This window comes from Lissotriton vulgaris, chromosome 2_1 (genome assembly GCF_964263255.1).
Source record: "Lissotriton vulgaris chromosome 2_1, aLisVul1.2, whole genome shotgun sequence".
In the NCBI taxonomy this organism is placed as follows: Eukaryota; Metazoa; Chordata; class Amphibia; order Caudata; family Salamandridae; genus Lissotriton; species Lissotriton vulgaris.
The window spans coordinates 827,690,918-827,710,153 of record NC_141687.1 but is presented as its reverse complement, the minus strand read 5'-3'; the positions used below and the strand labels follow the sequence as shown (position 1 = coordinate 827,710,153).

General features: G+C 43.1%; 1 protein-coding gene across 1 annotated transcript in view; it reads left to right on the top strand.

Moving 5' to 3' along the window:
* Window positions 1-18,546, top strand: part of LOC147731232 (lanosterol synthase-like) — a 95,394-nt gene extending 76,848 nt beyond the window's left edge. The window contains exons 4-5 of the mRNA XM_086954167.1: window positions 16,017-16,095; window positions 18,409-18,546. Coding sequence (XP_086810293.1) covers window positions 16,017-16,095; window positions 18,409-18,546 — 217 coding nt within the window. The remainder of the gene's footprint in view (window positions 1-16,016; window positions 16,096-18,408) is intronic.
* The last annotated feature ends 690 nt before the right edge of the window (window positions 18,547-19,236 follow it).

The following is a 19,236-nucleotide window of genomic DNA, read 5'->3' as shown; positions in this document are numbered from 1 at the left end:
GCACAAGCGTCCTCACTCACAATGCCTATCCCGTTCTTACCCAAGCCGGGAGAGCCCTTAATGAAGTGGGAGGACTGGAGAGAATACTCCATGAATTACATAGAAGCCCTGGAAGATGAAAATGGAGAAGCTTTCCCCAGCAAGAGAAGAATACTACTGCACAACTTGGGCCCAGAAGGGAATAGGGTTTTCCAGAATCTTGTACCCACCCCTAGGCAAGCGGCAAATGACGACGTATTCCGACATGCAATAGAGGATCTAAACAACCACTATCGGCCAGCAGTATGCACGTCTATAGATAGATACAATTTCCAACAGAGGAAACAGGAAGTGGGCGAATCAATAGACGACTATGTAGCTGCGCTGAGGAAACTGGCGATCACGTGCAAATTTGGTGTCTTGCACAATGAATTTATAAAGGATCAAATAGTCATGCACACGACAAACAAGACTGTCCAAGACAAACTATGGGTGAATGGAGAGGCAACGCTTAAGGAAGTGATTGCCATGGTGAAAAAAGCAGAGCTATCCAAAAGGTGCGCTGAGGCAGGAAAAAGAGAATCCGTCCCGAGGCCCATGGTTAATAAAGTCGATGATGCAGAACCAGTAGAGAGAAGCAAAGCCATGGCCACAGAAGGGAAAGCGCCGAACAGGTGGACAGGAAGGCCAACACAGCAAAGAAGACAGAACAAAGAAAGCACAAACACGTTCTACAGGTGCGGAAGCCAATCTCATGCGGCGCACGACAAACGCTTTCTGCCGTTCTGAACAAAATGCATGTACTGCGGGATAGTAGGACACTACGAAAAAGTGTGTCGCCGCAAGATGAGGACCAACGGTGAAATACGTTACACATGAACCGGAGGAGGAAGAGGATAGAGAACAGGACGAAGAGGACAACGTACTGTGCGTCGTAGACCAAGTACTAGGAATCGACTGCAGACGCTCCAGGAAACCCCAATGTGACATGGTGATTGGCGGAATACCGATAAAAATGGTAGCGGACTCGGGCTCCCCGTACACCATTGTCCAAAGGACTGTGTGGAGCGAAAACTTTAAACCCAGTCTAGGACCGCGTCTGGAACCCCCGGACATAAGGTCAGTCACGTACACTGGGGAACCCATTCCGATAGTAGGGTACCGAGTCTTAAAGTTCGAGTTCAAAGGCTGATGTGCGGAGTGAAAGCTGTACGTGGCGGAGAAGGGCCCGTCAGTCCGTGAGTGGATGGATCAAGGAGATTTGGGTATACAATTGAACCCAGGAGGAGACACGCAGGTACTAATGACCAGCACAGAGGGTCCACCGAACTTCGAGAGGATGAGAAGTGCATTCCCCAACGTGTTCGGAGGAACAGTGGGCAAATTAGTGAAATTCACACATCGGATTGACCTAAAGGAGAATACCACGCCAGTATCCCACAAAGCGAGGAACATACCCATAGCAGTCAGGGAGGCAGTACAACAGGAACAGCAAAGACTGGAGGGCAATGGGATCATTGAACCAATAAATTGCTCCGAGTGACTGGCTCCGCTGGTGGTGGCTATGAAACCTAACCGCAAGGTCCGTCTTTGTGTGGACCTATGCGAGTTAAACAAGTGCATCATCGTGGAGAAATTCCCGTTGCCACGAATAGAGGAGATGCTGGCAAGGACTAAGGGGGTAAAGGGGTTCTCCACCATCGATCTCACCTCAGCCTATCATCAGATAGCACTACACCCCACGAGCCGGAAGATGACATCGTTTATAACACCCTTCGGATGCTACCAGTTCCTCCGCATGCCCTTCGTAATAGCGTCAGCAGCAGCTGTATTCCAAAAACATATGCATAAATTGTTCAAAGACATAGAGGGAGTACAGTACTTCCAAGACGACATATTGGTGATGGGCAAAGATCAAACCGATCATGACAAGAAGCTGGACAAGGTGCTCCGAGTTCTGGAAGGTAATGGCCTCACGGCTGAGTGGGATAAATGCCGGTTCGGGATGACATCCATCCCCTATTTGGGTCATGAGATCGGAGAGCAAGGCATCACACCCAAACAAGCCAACGTTAAGGCGATATGTGAAGCCCCAGCACCAAAGAACAAAGAAGAGATGAGGTCCTTCTTGGGGATGGCTGATAATTACAGCAAATTTGTGCAACACTTTGCCACCAAAATGCACCACCTGAGGCAGCTCATAAGGGACAAGACAAGATTTGCATGGACAGAAGAGGCACAAAAGGACTTCAACACAATAAAGGGCGACATCAGCAAGGCCGTACCCCTTCAAGGATATGATCCTCAGGGGCGGTCAGTATTGATGACAGACGCCAGTGAAAAAGGACTGGGAGCAGTCCTTATGCAAGAAAGGAAGAATGAAGAAATGGCGATGCTCCGCTTCGCGTCCAGATCCCTATCCCCTATGATAGAAAAGGAGATGCTGGCAGCAGTGTGGGCCATGGGGAAGTTCCGCCAATTCTTGTGGGGCACGAGGTTCAAGCTCAAGACAGACCACAAACCCCTGGTCAGAGTACTCACGTCAAGCGGCCGTGCCAACGCAACCCTCCGCATCGCCAAGATGACGTTGAAACTGTTAGACTACAGGTACGATGTAGAATACATCCCAGGGGCAAGGAATAAAATAGCCGACTACCTCAGTAGAGCCTCGGCGATGGAGGAAGCCCCTATCGGAGCTGATGAGAGTGAAGTCCTGGTGGCTTTCACAGAGGATCCAGAGAGTGTGATAAGTGGCCAAGAATGGACAAAAGCTTATGGAGAAGATTCTGACAATGGGGGTGTCAAAGAATTTCTGCTACAGGGATGGCCGGAAAAGAAACATCTACGGGCGGCACTCAGATAATTTTATGAGGTGTGCGAGGAGCTGTCCATAGGAGATCAAGGGACATTCCTGTATCGAGTGGACAAAGTAGTTCCCCCAACGACATTGATACCTCACCTGCTTGCCGTACTACATGAGGGGCACTTGGCTATCGTGAAGACGAAGATGCGAACGAAACAGATGTACTGGTGGCCAGCAATGTACCTCCCCAACTGGCTTGGAAGGTGGCGACGAGGTACCGACGGAGAGAGCGGTGCTTGCCTCGTGTCCTGAGCCGTTGCCAGGTGGGGTGGAGCCCTCTACTTCGACTACAAGGTGACATACAACAACTGCGAGTAAAGACTACACCTAGGAACCCAGGTGATCTTTTTTCATGTTGCAGATTGTTTCATATGTAGTCACTTTTTAAAACACTACACACTATATCTTTGCAGTAGCATTACTTAATATCCAGGTCCTGATAAAAGCAATGGACTCTTTTATCCCTAGAATTGCTGAAACATGTTGACCGCCATTACATCTAGGTAAATATTTGTTTAATTTACCACTGCTGCTTTTTTAACATTGGTGGAGTGAGCATAAACCAGAATAAATATTTTTCCTGCTCCCTCACCCAATTTTATTTCCACTGACACCTTTTTCACTTGCACTGCAAATCAGTCACTCTCACTTTTCCACTGATGAGTGGCCTGTGATACTCCAAACCATACCGGTCACCACTAGGTTTACAAGAGGTGATTACATCTTATCTTTCATCTGAAACCAGTGGTGTACCTTTTGTATGGTTAACAGGAATCCCAAATGATGAAGGGTGGTTCCGAGTGGTGACTGATGGGTATCCTGTTAGGGATCACAAGGTACCTATCTATGCTTTTCTCATTTTTATGTATGGGTTGACACTGACTCCTCTAGCTTAGTGTACCACATTTAGACTTTATGTTCAGACCTTTTGACACTTTTGTGTTTTATATGTCATTTAGGGAATGTGTCTCTGCTGGTCTTTAAACTCCCTTAGGCCCCCCTCACCTTAGTGTTTTTTCTCTTCCATCCAATTGGAGAGACATGTAAGGGAATGTGACCAGTGCCAAAGAGCGGACAAGACTCAAACTCCCCTAAGGCCACCTTTAGGGAAATTCCCCAATCCTACGAATCCCTGGGAGGAAGTGTCGATAGACATTCTCGGGCCCATACTGAACACCCAGGGTACTCCAAAATATGTGTGTGTCCTCATCGACAGGTATTCGAAGTGGCCTGAGGTGCACATACAAGAGGAGATGGACACAGAAGTAGTCCTCCGATTCCTCACTGCCACATTCCTCAGGGAAGGCATTCCCAGATCCAGCTTGAGCGACAATGGGCCACAATTCACCTCGGAAAAGTGGTACAAGTACATGGAGCGTAATGTCAGATTATCACCCACTGGCCCAACACGGCAGAAGTGAGGATAAACCCAATCCGCTACCCCTACTCAGACCGTGGCTCGCAAAGCGTGTAACCGTGAACCTAACGGTCTGAGCACCGGGAGAGGGTGGGAGAAAACAAAAGGGGTGGAAGACCCAATGGACCTCGTCCTGTAACTGCCTGATCGAATCTCACAACAGTAAAGAAACTGACTTCTATGATCTGTAGAAGGGGAGAAAGAGACAAAAGAAAGAGAAACACATAAATCTCCAATTAGTCAATCTCGCATGTAACATGCATCAAAAATAGGCATTACATAATCCACACCGTATTCAGCTTACCGGTAGTGTTCGTATAATCGTCTTTATCCTTGTTCTGTCAGTAGCAGGCAATCAAGTCACCAGAATCTATGTCCATAAATAATAGAAACTCCCACGAAGTTCAGGTTAGGGGAAAAAGTCAACAGACATAAAAAACCCTAAGAAAAAAACCAACTACGGTCAAATACAAAAAAAAGATATAATGTGGCCACATGAAACGAAGTGAACTAGGAAAAATGCTAAAAGATGCTGCTTCGTGAAAGCGTCTTGTTTTCACACAATGATGGTGATCGGCAACAAGAGTCCCGGAAATGCAGCGCCACCGAGCACAGCTACCACCTCTGCACACAGCAGCGCACAGAAGGCTGCCGAAGGGGAGCACAAAGGAGGAACACAGGATTACAAAGAGCGCTCCTCACCAGGAACATCCAGGACTCGGGAATCCGCCCGAAATAGAGCTCAACAATATTCACGGTCCCGCGAACAGAACAAAGCCTTGTTCAAGTATAAAGCAGGCACGAAATCAAAGGATATCCAAAAAACCATGAAGGGAACCCACGCTTGATGAAAAAATGACTGGAATAGAAACCAAGCAAGGAAACCCAATACTAGCCCCACTTTAAAGCAATTGAAGAAGGAGGGGCGATACCAGCTGACACGGGTGTAAGCCTATGCATGTTCATAGAGAGAGGACAGAGTGAAGAAAAGAGGTAGGAAACCTGACTAATTCCCAACAGTACCTCCCCTCAAAGGTCTTCCAACCGGACGGGGCTTAGTGGGGTGTCGTAAATGAAACAGCCTCACCAGTCGAGGAGCATGTATCCCATCCACTGGCTCCCAGGTGCGATCCTAAGGGGGGTAACCCTTCCAGTCAATCAACTACATCAACCTCCCACTTCTACGTCTTGAGTCCAAAATGGCATTCACCTCAAACTCCTCAACCCCATCGATCACTAGCGGAGGAGTGGGGGGGGCAAGGTCTGGGTAGTTCTAGTGTATGGCTTCAATAAGGAGGTGTGAAACACAGGATGAACATGATACTCATCGGGTAACCCCAGCTTCATCGCAACAGGGTTCACCACTTTAATTACAGGAAAGGGACCCACATACCGTGGCTGCAATTTTCGAGACCCTTCCACTCTCAGGTTCCTAGTTGATAACCACACCTGATCTCCAATACCATAGATAGGGGCCGGAACCCTGTGTCTATCCGCCTGCTTCTTCATGTCCTCCTTTGCTTTCAACAGGTGTACCTGTGCTTTATCCCAAATCTGAGCCAAGGCCAAACCTAATGTATTCACTGCTGGAACATGCCCTGTTGGTTGAATAGGGATGGCGCTCTTGGATGGAATCCCATGGAACAATAGAATGGAGACATCCCTACTGCGGAATGAAAGCTGTTGTTATATGCAAACTTCGCTAGGGTAAGAGCCATAACCCAACTACAAGTCAATGAAGTCAAAAGACACCGCAGATACTGTTCCATAGTTTGGTTGGTACGCTCGGTTTGGCCATCCATCTGAGGATGGTAAGCAGATGATGGGCATAAATCCATATGTAATGCAGCACACAACCATGTCCAAAAATGTGATATAAACTGGGCCCCCCTGTCTGTCACTATGGCTGATGGTAAACCATGTAACTTCACCGCTGAAGATACGAAAACTAGGGCCAACTCTCTGGCTGTAGGTAATTTAGGCAACGGTATGAAATGTGCCATTTTTGTAAACAAATTCACCACTACCAGTATGACTGTAAATCCTGATTCAAGAGGGAAATCTGTTACAAAATCCATACTGATAGTGTGCCATGGAGCAGGAGGAACCGGCAGGGGCTGTAACAACCCAGAAGGACTAGTGTTAGTTGGTTTGCTAACGGCACATACTGGACAGGACGCGACAAACACCTGGACATCATGGGCTAAAGTATCCCACCAGAACCAGCGTAAACAAAATTCCCTAGTCTTGTACATTCCAGGATGACCCACAAGAGATGAGGAATGACACCACTCAAGTACTGTATCCCGGAGCTCAGGAGGAACAAACAACCGGTCTTCATGATACAACAACCCATCTCTTAGGGAGAAGGATGGTTGTGACAACCAAGGCGTAAGATCTAGGGTCGCCATTTTCTCCTTCACCAAAGCCATAAAGTAATCTATGGAAACACTACCTACAATCTTGTCGTGTGCTATAATAGGTCTCGTTTCTTTATCTGTTCCTGTATCAACCTGATTCACGTGTATATGAGACAACGCATCTTACCTCAAATGGTGGGCTGCAGTCCTATAGGTGATAACGATGTCATACTCGTTGAAAAAGGAAACCCAGTGCATCTGTCTTGGGGTCAAAGCTTGAGCTGACCGGAAAAACTCCAAGTTTTTATGATCCGTAAAGATCGTTATTGAATGTCGAGCTCCCCACAGATGATGCCTCCACTCTTCAAACGATAACTTAATAGCCAACAGCTCACACTCAGCCACCGTATAATTACGTTCAGCTGGTAACAGAGTCTTTGAGAAGAAGGCAATGGGGTGCATGAAACCGGTGTCCACATCCCTCTGAGAAAGTACCCCCGACTGCACACAAAGAGGCATCCGCCTCACCAAAGAAAGATAATGCAGGGTCAGGATGAATAAGCATAGGGGCCGAGGTGAATCTTTCGACCAACTGACATAATGCTGCGTGTGCTGTATCTGACCAAACAAACTGCAACCCCTTCTGCAGTAATGCAGTCATGGGAGCCGACTATATCCGAGAAATGCGAAATGAATCGCCTTTCCAACAGCCGGTGATTTAACTTTACAACCAGATCAATAAAAGCCACACAATCATCCGGAGGATTCACAACCTGAGACACACGTCCTTTAACTCCTCACAGAGACCCTGATAGAACAATGAAGTCCTCTTATCCATGGGCCAATGGGTTTCTGAAACCAAACGGTTGAAAGAGGACACATATGCCAAAAAATTCTGTTTACCCTGTCTTAGTTTTAGTAGTTCAGCATTGCTAGCTTGCATATACGCATGTTTAGCGAACAAACAACGCATCCGCTCCTTGAATGCTGGATAATTATATAACACAGGGTCATCATTGTCCACCAATGGGACAGACCACAATGCAGCTGTCCCCGCTAAATACGAGATGATGAATGCAACTTTAGCGGAGTCATCAGGAAAAGCTGTAGGACGGCACATAAAATGGAGGTGGCATTGGTTAATAAATATGCTATGCTTGTTAGAGTCCCCCGTGAACCATTCGGGAACAGCTAAAGGAACAGGAGTAGGGGTGGTAACAGTTACTGTTAGAGGAGGACCGCTTCTAGCACCAGGACCCAACCCCCCTGTCATACTGAAAGGTAGCAGGCTGGACCACAAGACCCTTAGCAGACCCCCAAGTCTGGTCTCTAGCCCACACGGTACTCAATTCCTGCTTTAAGCCCTGATTCTCTTGTTTTAAATCTTGTACCTTAGTTTGGAGGGACGCAATCGCCCCCATTAACTCCTGCAGAGTCGGAACCCTGTCCTCCCCTGTATTCCCCGACACTTCCATCCTCGCTTGGGCAGTGTATAAAATTTTTGGGCTTGGTTTTCTGTCAGATTATCACCCACTGACCCAACACTGCAGAAGCGAGGATAAACCCAATCCGCTACCCCTACTCAGACCGTGGCTCGCAAAGCCTGTAACCACAAACCTAACGGTCTGAGCACTGGGTGAGGGTGGGAGAAAACAAAAGGGGTGAAAGACCTAATGGACCTCGTCCTGGTACTGCCTGATCGAATCTCACAACGGTAATGAAACTGACTTCTATGATCTGTAGAAGGGGAGAAAGAGACAAAAGAAAGAGAAACATATAAATCTCCAATTAGTCAATCTCTCATGTAACATGCATCAAAAATAGGCATTACATAATCCACACCGTATCCAGCTTACCGGTAGTGTTCGAATAATCGTCTTTATCCTTGTTCTGTGAGTAGCAGGCAATCAAGTCTCCAGAATCTATGTCCATAAATAATAGAAACTCCCACGAAGTTCAGGTTAGGGGAAAAAGTCAACAGACATAAAAAAACCCTAAGAAAAAACCCAACTACGGTCAAATACAAAAAAAAAAACGATATTATGTGGCCACAAGAAATGAAGTGAACTAGGAAAAATGCTAAAAGACGCTGCTTCGTGAAAGCATCTTGTTTGCACACAATGATGGTGATCGGCAACAAGAGTCCCGGAAATGCAGCGCCACCGAGCACAGCTACCGCCTCTGCACACAGCCGCGCACAGAAGGCTGCCGAAGGGGAGCACAAAGGAGGAACACAGGATTACAAAGAGCGCTCCTCACCAGGAACATCCAGGACTCGGGAATCCGCCCCAAATAGAGCTCAACAATATTCACGGTCCCGCGAACAAAACGAAGCCTTGTTCAAGTGTAAAGCAGATACGAAATCAAAGGATATCCAAAAAACCAAGAAGGGAACCCACACTTGATGAAAAAATGACCGGAATAGAAACCAAGCAAGGAAACCCAGTACTAACCCCAATTTAAAGCAACCGAAGAAGGAGGGGCTATACCAGCTGACACGGGTGTAAGCCTATGCATGTTCATAGCGAGAGGACAGAGTGAAGAAAAGAGGTAGGAAACCCAACTAATTCCCAACACGTAACAGGATCAAGACGAAATACACATCTATATACCATCCTGCCGGCAACGGTCTAGTGGAGAGGTTTAACCGGGTCATAATGGGATCTGCACAAGCTGCCATTACAATGGACAAGGACTGGGAAAAAGAAGTGCAGAGTATGTTGTAGGCTTATCGTATTACGCCCACCAGCACAGGGTATAGCCCCTTCCAGATCTTGAGAGGGCGTGACCACTTCACCAAGGACAACCTGGCGTGGAAGGAAAAGACAATCACTAGTAAATGGTCCCCAGCTGTGGTGCAGCATAACTTGGAGAAAGCCCAACGAATGTATACCGAACACTACAATAGAAGACGGAATGTGAAGGAAGCCTCCCTTGAAAGAGGGGAGTGGGTCAGAGTCAAAATGGCCATGCTAAGAAGGAAAGGGGACAGCAAATACAGCCAACCCTTGCAGGTAAAGGAAGTGTACGACAGAGCAGCTTTGCTTAGTGATGGCAACGTCTGGTCCCAAGACCGTATGTCCAAATGCAATAAGATTTTGCAATGGACCAATGAAGAAAGAACGAGAACATCACAAGACCAAGTCCCAACCGCAGGTGGAAAGGCACAGTGCGAAAGAGAAACGGATCCTGGTGCAGGAGTTAGCAGCACAGAGTTCGAAATAGACGACAACCACATAGCAGGAGAACATCAGGAAGAGGTTGGTGAGACTCCGAGGAGACAGAGTCCTTGGGTAGCTGAGGACAAGCTGGCGAATCCGGCAGAGAGCAGCCCCAGTAAGGCCTCCACCACTCCAGTAAGACGGACAAGGACAGGCAGAGCTGTGGTGAAGCCTGCCAGATACCGAGACTATGAACTGGGAGATGGGAGATAGTCTGATGAGTGTAAAGACTGTATATTTTCTATTGAGATGTAAAAAGAGGGAGATATGTAGCATTGTGCTCTAGTTGTCGCGCGTTGCGTGATGACGCAACGCGCCACGGCCATTTTGGATGGCAGTAGCGTAAAAGTTCTTGAGAGCACCAGACGTCCCGGCGCTCTCCTGTTGCATATAATAAACCTTAATTTGTATATCCTCACCCCTGGCTCCAGCAGTTTATTGAGGGCGACATCAGCTTTGCAAATACATTCGCCAGCCATTCCGAATTAGAGCCTTTGCCAAATGAGCTGTGGTCTTTTATTTTATAGTGCTGAGCGCCCTGTAAGGAGAGGCATGCTTTATAAACTGTTGCAGTTATATATATATATATATATATATATATATATAGTCAGCAATGCGGGCTTTATGCGGTATGTTCCTAAATGAGGAATAGGCTCCTACATGTTGGTCATATGATTCTCTTAACTTGCATTAAGAGCCAATAGTTGAATGCTGGGTAGCATTCCTGAAACGACTTTCTTTTATTTGTATTAACATGGGCACAAACGTCTTTCTTTGTCATTTAATTTTTTTTTTTTAATCAAGATTCCTGAAAATTCTAACTGTTTGTATAAACTTGTATATACTAGTCATGTGTCTTGTGAATGTATTTTATATGCTTGTCTTTTATGAAGGAAAACTTCGAAATAAAGACGTTAAAAACTGAAACTATATATATATATATATATATATATATATATATATATGTATATATATATATGTATATATATATATATGTATATATATATATATGTATATATATATATATATATGTATATATATGTATATATATATATGTATATATATATATATGTATATATATATATATGTATATATAGATATATATGTATATATATATGTATATATATGTATATATATGTATATATAGATATATATATATATGTATATATATGTTATATATATATATATATATATATATATATATATATATATGTATATATATATATGTATATATATATGTATATATATATATATATATATATATATATGTATATATATATATGTATATATATATATATATATATATATATATATATATATATATATATATATATATATATATATATATATATATATATATATATATATATATATATATATATATATATGTCAGCTCCAACAATCCCTCCCCACAATCCTTGGGAAATAGGAGGCAGCACTCCGAAGATAGATGCACAAAGTAATTTTAATCTCACAAGCGCTTTCGGCACTCGGCCTTCGTCAGGTATGAGACGCTGATAACAAACAATAGATTGTATTTAAACTCCCGCGTTGCAAGGGTAATAAACATAAAGATAGGACTAACCTCAAAGGATAATTCAAACATAGAGTGGCGGTCGCCATCTTGTAATGGTAGTGGTTGCAATATGTTATACATATATATTCAAACATCCATGAGTAATATCTCAATATGTTTCCACATAATGCAACAATATCAACTAAATCATAGCGCCCTGTATGGGCATATTAACACCACGTTTGAGGTCCCTCTCATTTCTTTATGCTATATCGCCCTGGAGTGCGACAGGCTGGTGCGAGTGGAGCTGTTATATATATATATATATATATATATATATATATATATATATATTCCAGGAACTCCGTCTAGACATCCTTTACACCGGACACAAAGAACGAACCGGATCCAATCAGGTGAGTTTGCTGATTTTTATTTATTGCGACCTTCCGTTCGCCATGACGCGTTTCGGGCCCTAAAGCCCTTGATCACATGACATGGTCATTCTGTCCTCGTGATTTAAGGTGCATACCTGGGTCATCTACGATGGGCCTGTAGACATAAACAACAGACTTCTGCCTAATCCACAACATTTAACAATATCGGCGAGATGATGTATAAAATATGGCAATCACCAGCAATGTTGCTAAAATGTATACATTACATCGTTTTCACCTTTATAATTCTCCCCTTGAAAACCCAGGGACTATAAAACATTTTATTAGTCCTCCATATTTTAAGTATTAAATACAGCCCATATCAATTTATAATACATCAAATGTAAAATCATGGTTCAATATTTCATTATATATATATACACAAAAATGAATATAAATAAACATTTTGAATTTATTAGTGCAAATAGGCCAAGTATGTGCAATGTCTGCTGAAATCTGTGCAAAAATATGCATCGTTTTTCCAACTGGGTTTGAAAACAAAGAAAGGGGGAATAAATAATAAAAGCCCAAGTGGGCTTAATTTGTTTGGGGATAACTGCGTCTACACTGCCCTCATGATCTTGTTTACCCATTGCACATGTTCGTGAGAGTTATGTGATTTCACCTGTGAATATAGAGCAAAAATAAATCCTAAAAGCAGTTTTCTGTGTAGATGACACACCCCGCAAAATTTCTCCTGAGCATGCCCTTTGGTCATACTCCTGCTGATATATTCAACATCATATCTCAGTTTACAAGCATGTGTACAAGTCCTCTTATATGTATGTATATGTATATATGTATATATATTTATATATATATATATATATATATATATATATATATATATATATAGATATAGTTATAGATATATATATAGATATGTATATATATATATATATATATATATATATATATATATATATATATATATATATATATATATATATATATATATATATATATATATTACCTACTGGCGGTCGCCATTAGGTATATATAGTTAGGATTTTTTCCCTATGGGATTTCTGAAAATTCTATGTCTAATAACTTTGGCGTTTGTGGACGGAATCGGCTGAAATTTTCAGGAAAATGGCACATTTTGTTTCTGAGCAGCTCCTGGAAATTTGGGGGGGGTTCATCAAGGGGGGGCCGAGAAAAAAGGGGGGTCCCAAACCGCGTTTTTCCCATGTTAATTTCCATAGGGCGGTTGGACTCACTTTTAGCCCGAACGGCTGAATGGATTTCCACGAAACTTGGCAAAATTGTAGGGACTGTTAGCCCGATGTGCCTTTGCTAGGTCTCAATATATGTGCTTCAGTGGATTTTGAGAAATTAACGTTTAAATCAGGATATATATCTGTAACAGCGCTCCGGGCAGCGATCCGGTTAGCGAACTTTTCGCGTATCGGAACTTTGCGATGCGAAGCTGATTGGCCCTCCGGTGTCTGTCAACATTCTAAACAGTCCGGAGCGGCCGCCATCTTGTCTCTCGGTAGGATCGAGAGACAAGAGGAGGCCAAAACAAAGGGGGAAATGAAGGAAAGGGGGCAAGGTAGACCCCTTCTGACCCCCTAGGATTGATGAGGGGGATATTATAGAGCCACGCGGGGCCCCCAAAAAAAAAAAATAATCCGATTTTTTCGCCGTAGAGACGCGTCTTGGTAAGCGAACCGGGCAGCTAACCGGGCAGCTAACCGGGAAGCTAACCGGCAGTGTAACGGGAGTCTGAGGAGTAGCTGATTGGCTGTCAACATTGTAAACAGTCCGGAGCGGCCGCCATCTTGTCTCTCGGTAGGATCAAGAGACAAGAGGAGACCAAAACAAAGGGGGAAATGAAGGAAAGAGGGCAAGGTAGACCCCTTCTGACCCCATAGGATTGATGAGGGGGATATTATAAAACCACGCGGGGCCCAAAAAAAAAAAAAAATCCTGAGGAGTAGCTGATTGGCTGTCAACATTGTAAACAGTCCAGAGCGGCCGCCATCTTGTCTCTCGGTAGGATCGAGAGACAAGAGGTGGAAAAAAAAAAGGTGAAAATGAATGAAAGGGGTAAGGCAGACCCCTCCTGAACCCCTAGGATTGATGAGGGGGCTATTAAAGTTCCCTGCGGGGCAAAAGAAAAAAAAATTGCGATTTTTCGCGGTAAAGGTGCTTCCTGGTACGTTAACCGGGCAGCTAACCGGCAGCGTAACGGGAGTCCGACATATTGTGTTTTTTGAACGTTTGTGATATGTGCACGTGTGGATTTTGTCTAATTAAGGTTAAAAAAATATATATATATCTTTAAGCGTGTTCTGGCGCGCTTACGTTTTGGGTTTGGTTTGTGCTGCAGAGACGATACGTCACGGTTATGCGATGCATCATGAGGCGTCTCACGGGCTACGTGATACGTCACTTAATAAAGAATATATTTTACAGCTATAGATATTAGCTTTTAAAAAACCAATGAAATTCACAGAAAAAACCATAGGTTATAGACCATATATAGTTAGGAATTTGCATTTACAAAACCTTGAAAATTCACTGAAAAAACCATAGGTTATAGACCATATATAGTTAGGGATTAGCATTTAAAAAACCTTATTTTATTTGCACAAAACCATTGAAATTCCATATATAGTTAGTTGCACTAACTATATATCGCGGACCCGCAATCCACTGCTAATGATGTCACATATTACATCATTCATGACATGGTCAGTGACATCACTGATGACATCACTGATGACATCTCAAATGACATCACTGATGACATCACTGATGACATCTCAAATGACATCACTGATGACATCACTGACATCTCATTTGACATTACTGATTACATCACTGATGATATCATTTATGTGATAATACATCTTCAGACTCTAATATAACCTTAGATACACTCAGTGTAAACAGGCACTCACAGACTGTCACACATCCATGGAGTTACTCACACACCTAGTCAGTCATGCAAAGAATCAATCACATCTCCATTTCCTCAACTATACAGTTATACACACCTTACTTATTCAAACATATAGTAACACATATTTACTCTCTTATACAATCCTTGATACAAGTTCACAATGATTCATACAGCCACTCACACATTCACTGGCTCTTATGTTCAGTTATTTATATATGTCAACTCTCACATGGAGTGTGTTTTACATATGTACTTACTTTGACATGTAGCACTGAGATATCCATTCACTCACCAATATACTCATGCACACAGTCAACTGTCCATACAGCTGTTTCTACATGCACTTTTGAACCCATACACCTAGGGAATCAACTGCTCACACATCTATGCACAGAGTTATACACCTCCCAGCCACCCACACACATACTCAGTCTCCCATACAAACTACTTGGGCAACCATTCAATAACCCATATAGTTACTGATATAGCTACTGATTTAAACATGCAGCAGTTTACAGAACAACATAAATAATGATTGCCAAATTAAGACACTTTAATCACTAACCCATACACTCAGTGAGACACATTTAATCATTCTCTCATACAGTCAGTCATGCACCTACTAAATCCTTCATCCAGACACTTATACATCCACTCATTCTTCAATATGTAAGACATATTTTAACTTTACAGAAACATACAGTCACTGGGTGTTGTCATCAGTGATGTCATCAGTGATGTCATCAGTGATGTCATTTGAGATGTCATCAGTGATGTCATCAGTGATGTCACTGACCATGTCATGAATGATGTAATATGTGACATCATTAGCAGTGGATTGCGGGTCCGCGATATATAGTTAGTGCAACTAACTATATATGGAATTTCAATGGTTTTGTGCAAATAAAATAAGGTTTTTTAAATGCTAATCCCTAACTATATATGGTCTATAACCTATGGTTTTTTCAGTGAATTTTCAAGGTTTTGTAAATGCAAATTCCTAACTATATATGGTCTATAACCTATGGTTTTTTCTGTGAATATATATATAGATAGATAGATAGATAGATAGATAGATAGATAGATAGATATATAGATAGATAGATAGATAGATAGATATATACTCTTTGTCCTTGAGTGTGTCTGTGTATTCCTTTGTTTTGTTGTTTATGCTGCTCTCTGTAGCACTCCCCTTCCTGTTTGTAATTATGCGTGGCTGTGTTCTGTCATTTTGCGTGTCTGCTTTGCTAGTTTCTGGGAGTCTTCCGTTGGCCCTGTTTATGTCTAAATCTTGCCACATGTTCCTGGACAGGTTTCCAGATGTTGCAGTTCTTGAAAAAGGCATTCGAGTTTTGATTGACAGACAGCAAAGCAACGGAGACTGGCCTCAGGTAAGACAAAGTGACACCCGAGATACCTTGCTGGGGCATCTTGCTTGGCATACGCAGTTGGAAGGCTCGTTCATTGTTACAACTTGTGAATGATGCAGGAGGTCTTGTCATTTTAGAAAATGGGTTTATTTATCAACTGGAACTTGAAAAGTGTAGTCATCCTCATGAGTTCCCATCAGTGCAGAGAAGAAACAGTGGGGCATATTACCAAGCAATAGCGATAATTATCGCTATTGCTTGGTTAGAGACAAAAATTTACCGCTGAACTGCGGCGATTTTTACCGCAAATAAACCTTGGTATTACCAAGGTTTATCGCAAATGCGATAAAAATCGCCGCAATGCATGAATATCGCTGAAAAGTCAGCGATATTCATGCATTACCGAGCTAATGCTCTTAGCCATGTTATCCACCTCCCATTGGATAACATGGCTAAGAACTGCTCAGGGCAGGTGTTAGCTTTTGGAGATATTCGCGCTTAGCGCGAATATCTCCAAAAGTTGGTAATAGGAGATAGCGATGTTAGCGACTGTTTTCAGTCGATAACATATTGGCACGCCCACTTTGCATCTCATTAGTGATAAATATCACTGACATGCAAAGTGGGGCCCAAGATGGTCGCTATCTCCTACTAGCTGTCGCTAACTGGTGTTAGCGACAGCTAGGTAATAGGGAGATAATTTTATCTCCGCTTTCTTGGCTTTTAAAGCCAAAAAAGCAGAGATAAACCCCTTTGATAATATGCCCCAGTGTTCTTTCGCAGTTGTGCATTGCTAACAGTCACCAGCAGCAGGCAGTTCCAGAGTGTTCTTTTGTATCATGATGTTTGCTTGGGTTTTTAGACCAACTATTTGATCATTCACCGGATAGTCCCTTTAATGATAGCTCTTTAGTGCCTTGTTAAGGAAAAATACTGATTTTGGTAGAAGTTGAATTAAGAGGCAAATTCCTCGGCCTGTTAAATTACCTCTGCAAATGGGTTTCTTGTTCCTCATCATAAATCATAAATCTTATAACAGTCCACAAAAAGTAAACTACCTCTCTTCACCGATCCAATTTCACTCATTGCGAGTGACTTAAAGCCAGGTAACATGGTCAACAAATGCCCTACATTCATCTATTGTCGCACACACACAAGTGTGATCCCACTGTTGACTAACTTGATATCTCACTCAGCATGAGTACTATCCCTCGTCAACAAGCAAATTTCACACCCCTCTCAAGGGCACTGCTGCTCTTCAACCAAACACCTTATGCATAGCAAGTGGGCTGCTTACTTCTCTAACGTAATATCACATTCACTTATTGAACTTTTTTTTAACCAATTCATCTTTGGCATTCATATATACAGGTATGCGTCACTTACGGTAGATATACAGTACGTATATGTAGCGTTCAGTTTCCTTAAAAAATGAACTCTTTATCCACTAAACAGCAACCAACTGCCCCACTACAGCATTACTCATGAAAATGTTTACATACAATCAAGCCATTTTACAGAGGGGTTATTATCAGAGTTTATCACTGTGTCTTTTTTGACACTCTATTACGTCGTAGCTCAAATTCTCTCCTTTGCAATGTCTATAAGACAATCAAGTAAAGAATGAATTAGGAGACGTAATTGCTCTTTCTTTCGTCATCAACCTAATATCATGGTTTACCAGTGCAGCATACCTTGTAAAATGCAATGGTGAAACTCTATTAAATATAAAAGTATGAACGCTTGAGTGGAGTTGCTTGATTACTTAATTCTCCTGTCACCTTAAAAACTTAGGTTGGGGAATGTACCACACTTACTGCAAGTGCCCTACCCCGTTTAATCAGCCAAATATCACACTCTTCTGAAGTCCACTAAACCTCGTTAGGTAAAGGTCACACTACCCTCTATCCGAACCAAACACCGCACTCAGTCGGTTGACTACCCCTCTCCACCACCCAGACATTAAACTCCAGTAAAGGCACTACCTTCTTCCTTGACCAGATAATAAATGGATCTCAGGTGCATCACCCTTCATCAACTGAACAGCATAGTCCTAGCAAATGCACTGCGTTCTTCACTACCATAAATGGCAGTGCGCCGCTTTCCATGTGCAGTCTTGTCTTACCACCCAAGCAAAGTCTTTAATGTTAATGCTCAAATACTATATTGTGGCTTTGCTATTACTGGTTAAAGTCACAAGGGGGTCACTTTATGGCTTGTCTCCATCTTCTGAAGTGTTTCATCTTGAGTGGCAACTCCCTGTTGCGCACAAAGGTTGCAAGTAAAGCTCAGAATTTAGTAAAGCCTTAACGCTTCGTTCTGTTTCCCCATTAGGAGAACATCCCTGGAGTCTTCAACAAAAGCTGTGCAATTAGCTACACATCCTATAGAAACATTTTCCCCATATGGACGTTGGGACGCTTCTCGCGACTTCACCCAAATAGTCGATTGGCTGGCAAGCTGAAGATCTGACTGCTGAGAAATAAACAAAGTGTCTTACGGGCTGGAGGAGGAAAGGGCACTCAAACCAGGATGGGCATGTTGATTGTTCAGTGTGTTATTGTTATAATTCCTTGCCTCCCAGGTTTGTATAGTGGGACTCTGTAGGAACCCGGTCGTGGTTTCTTCTTCTTTCCCTACCCCGTCCCTCTTCCTACCCCTTGGAACATTCCTTCTGTTTAGCCAGAGGCTGCCTTGGAATGTTGACAAGAGCAGCTTGACTGGCAAAGTTTGTTGGTTGCTGTGTTTTGTGCTCTATGCACTTGAGGTGGCAGAGTGGAGGCCATAATAAAGAAAATCTTCACTTACCTGTTTCCAGTCTTCATTGTAACACTAGGGACAACTGGTCTGGGAAAGGGAGCAGGACGGCTCTCCTTCCCGTCTGTGTTCTACCACCACGTCAAGAATAATCATTACCTTGTGGCCCACAAGGTTAAGGTACTGTTTTCCTGCATTCCTTAATAGCGGCAAGCACTCCACAATTTCACGTCTATTCTGGCACTAGAGGAATCCTCCTCCTCTTCTTCCTCTACGAGAGCTGACTTCTGCTTCACAAGCTCTTTCTCTCTCTCCTCAGAAGCATCCCTGTTGATGGAGTCTTCGTCATCCTCACTGAGTTCCGCATTGTCTTTCTTCCTGGATCACCCCCGGCTTTTACCCGCG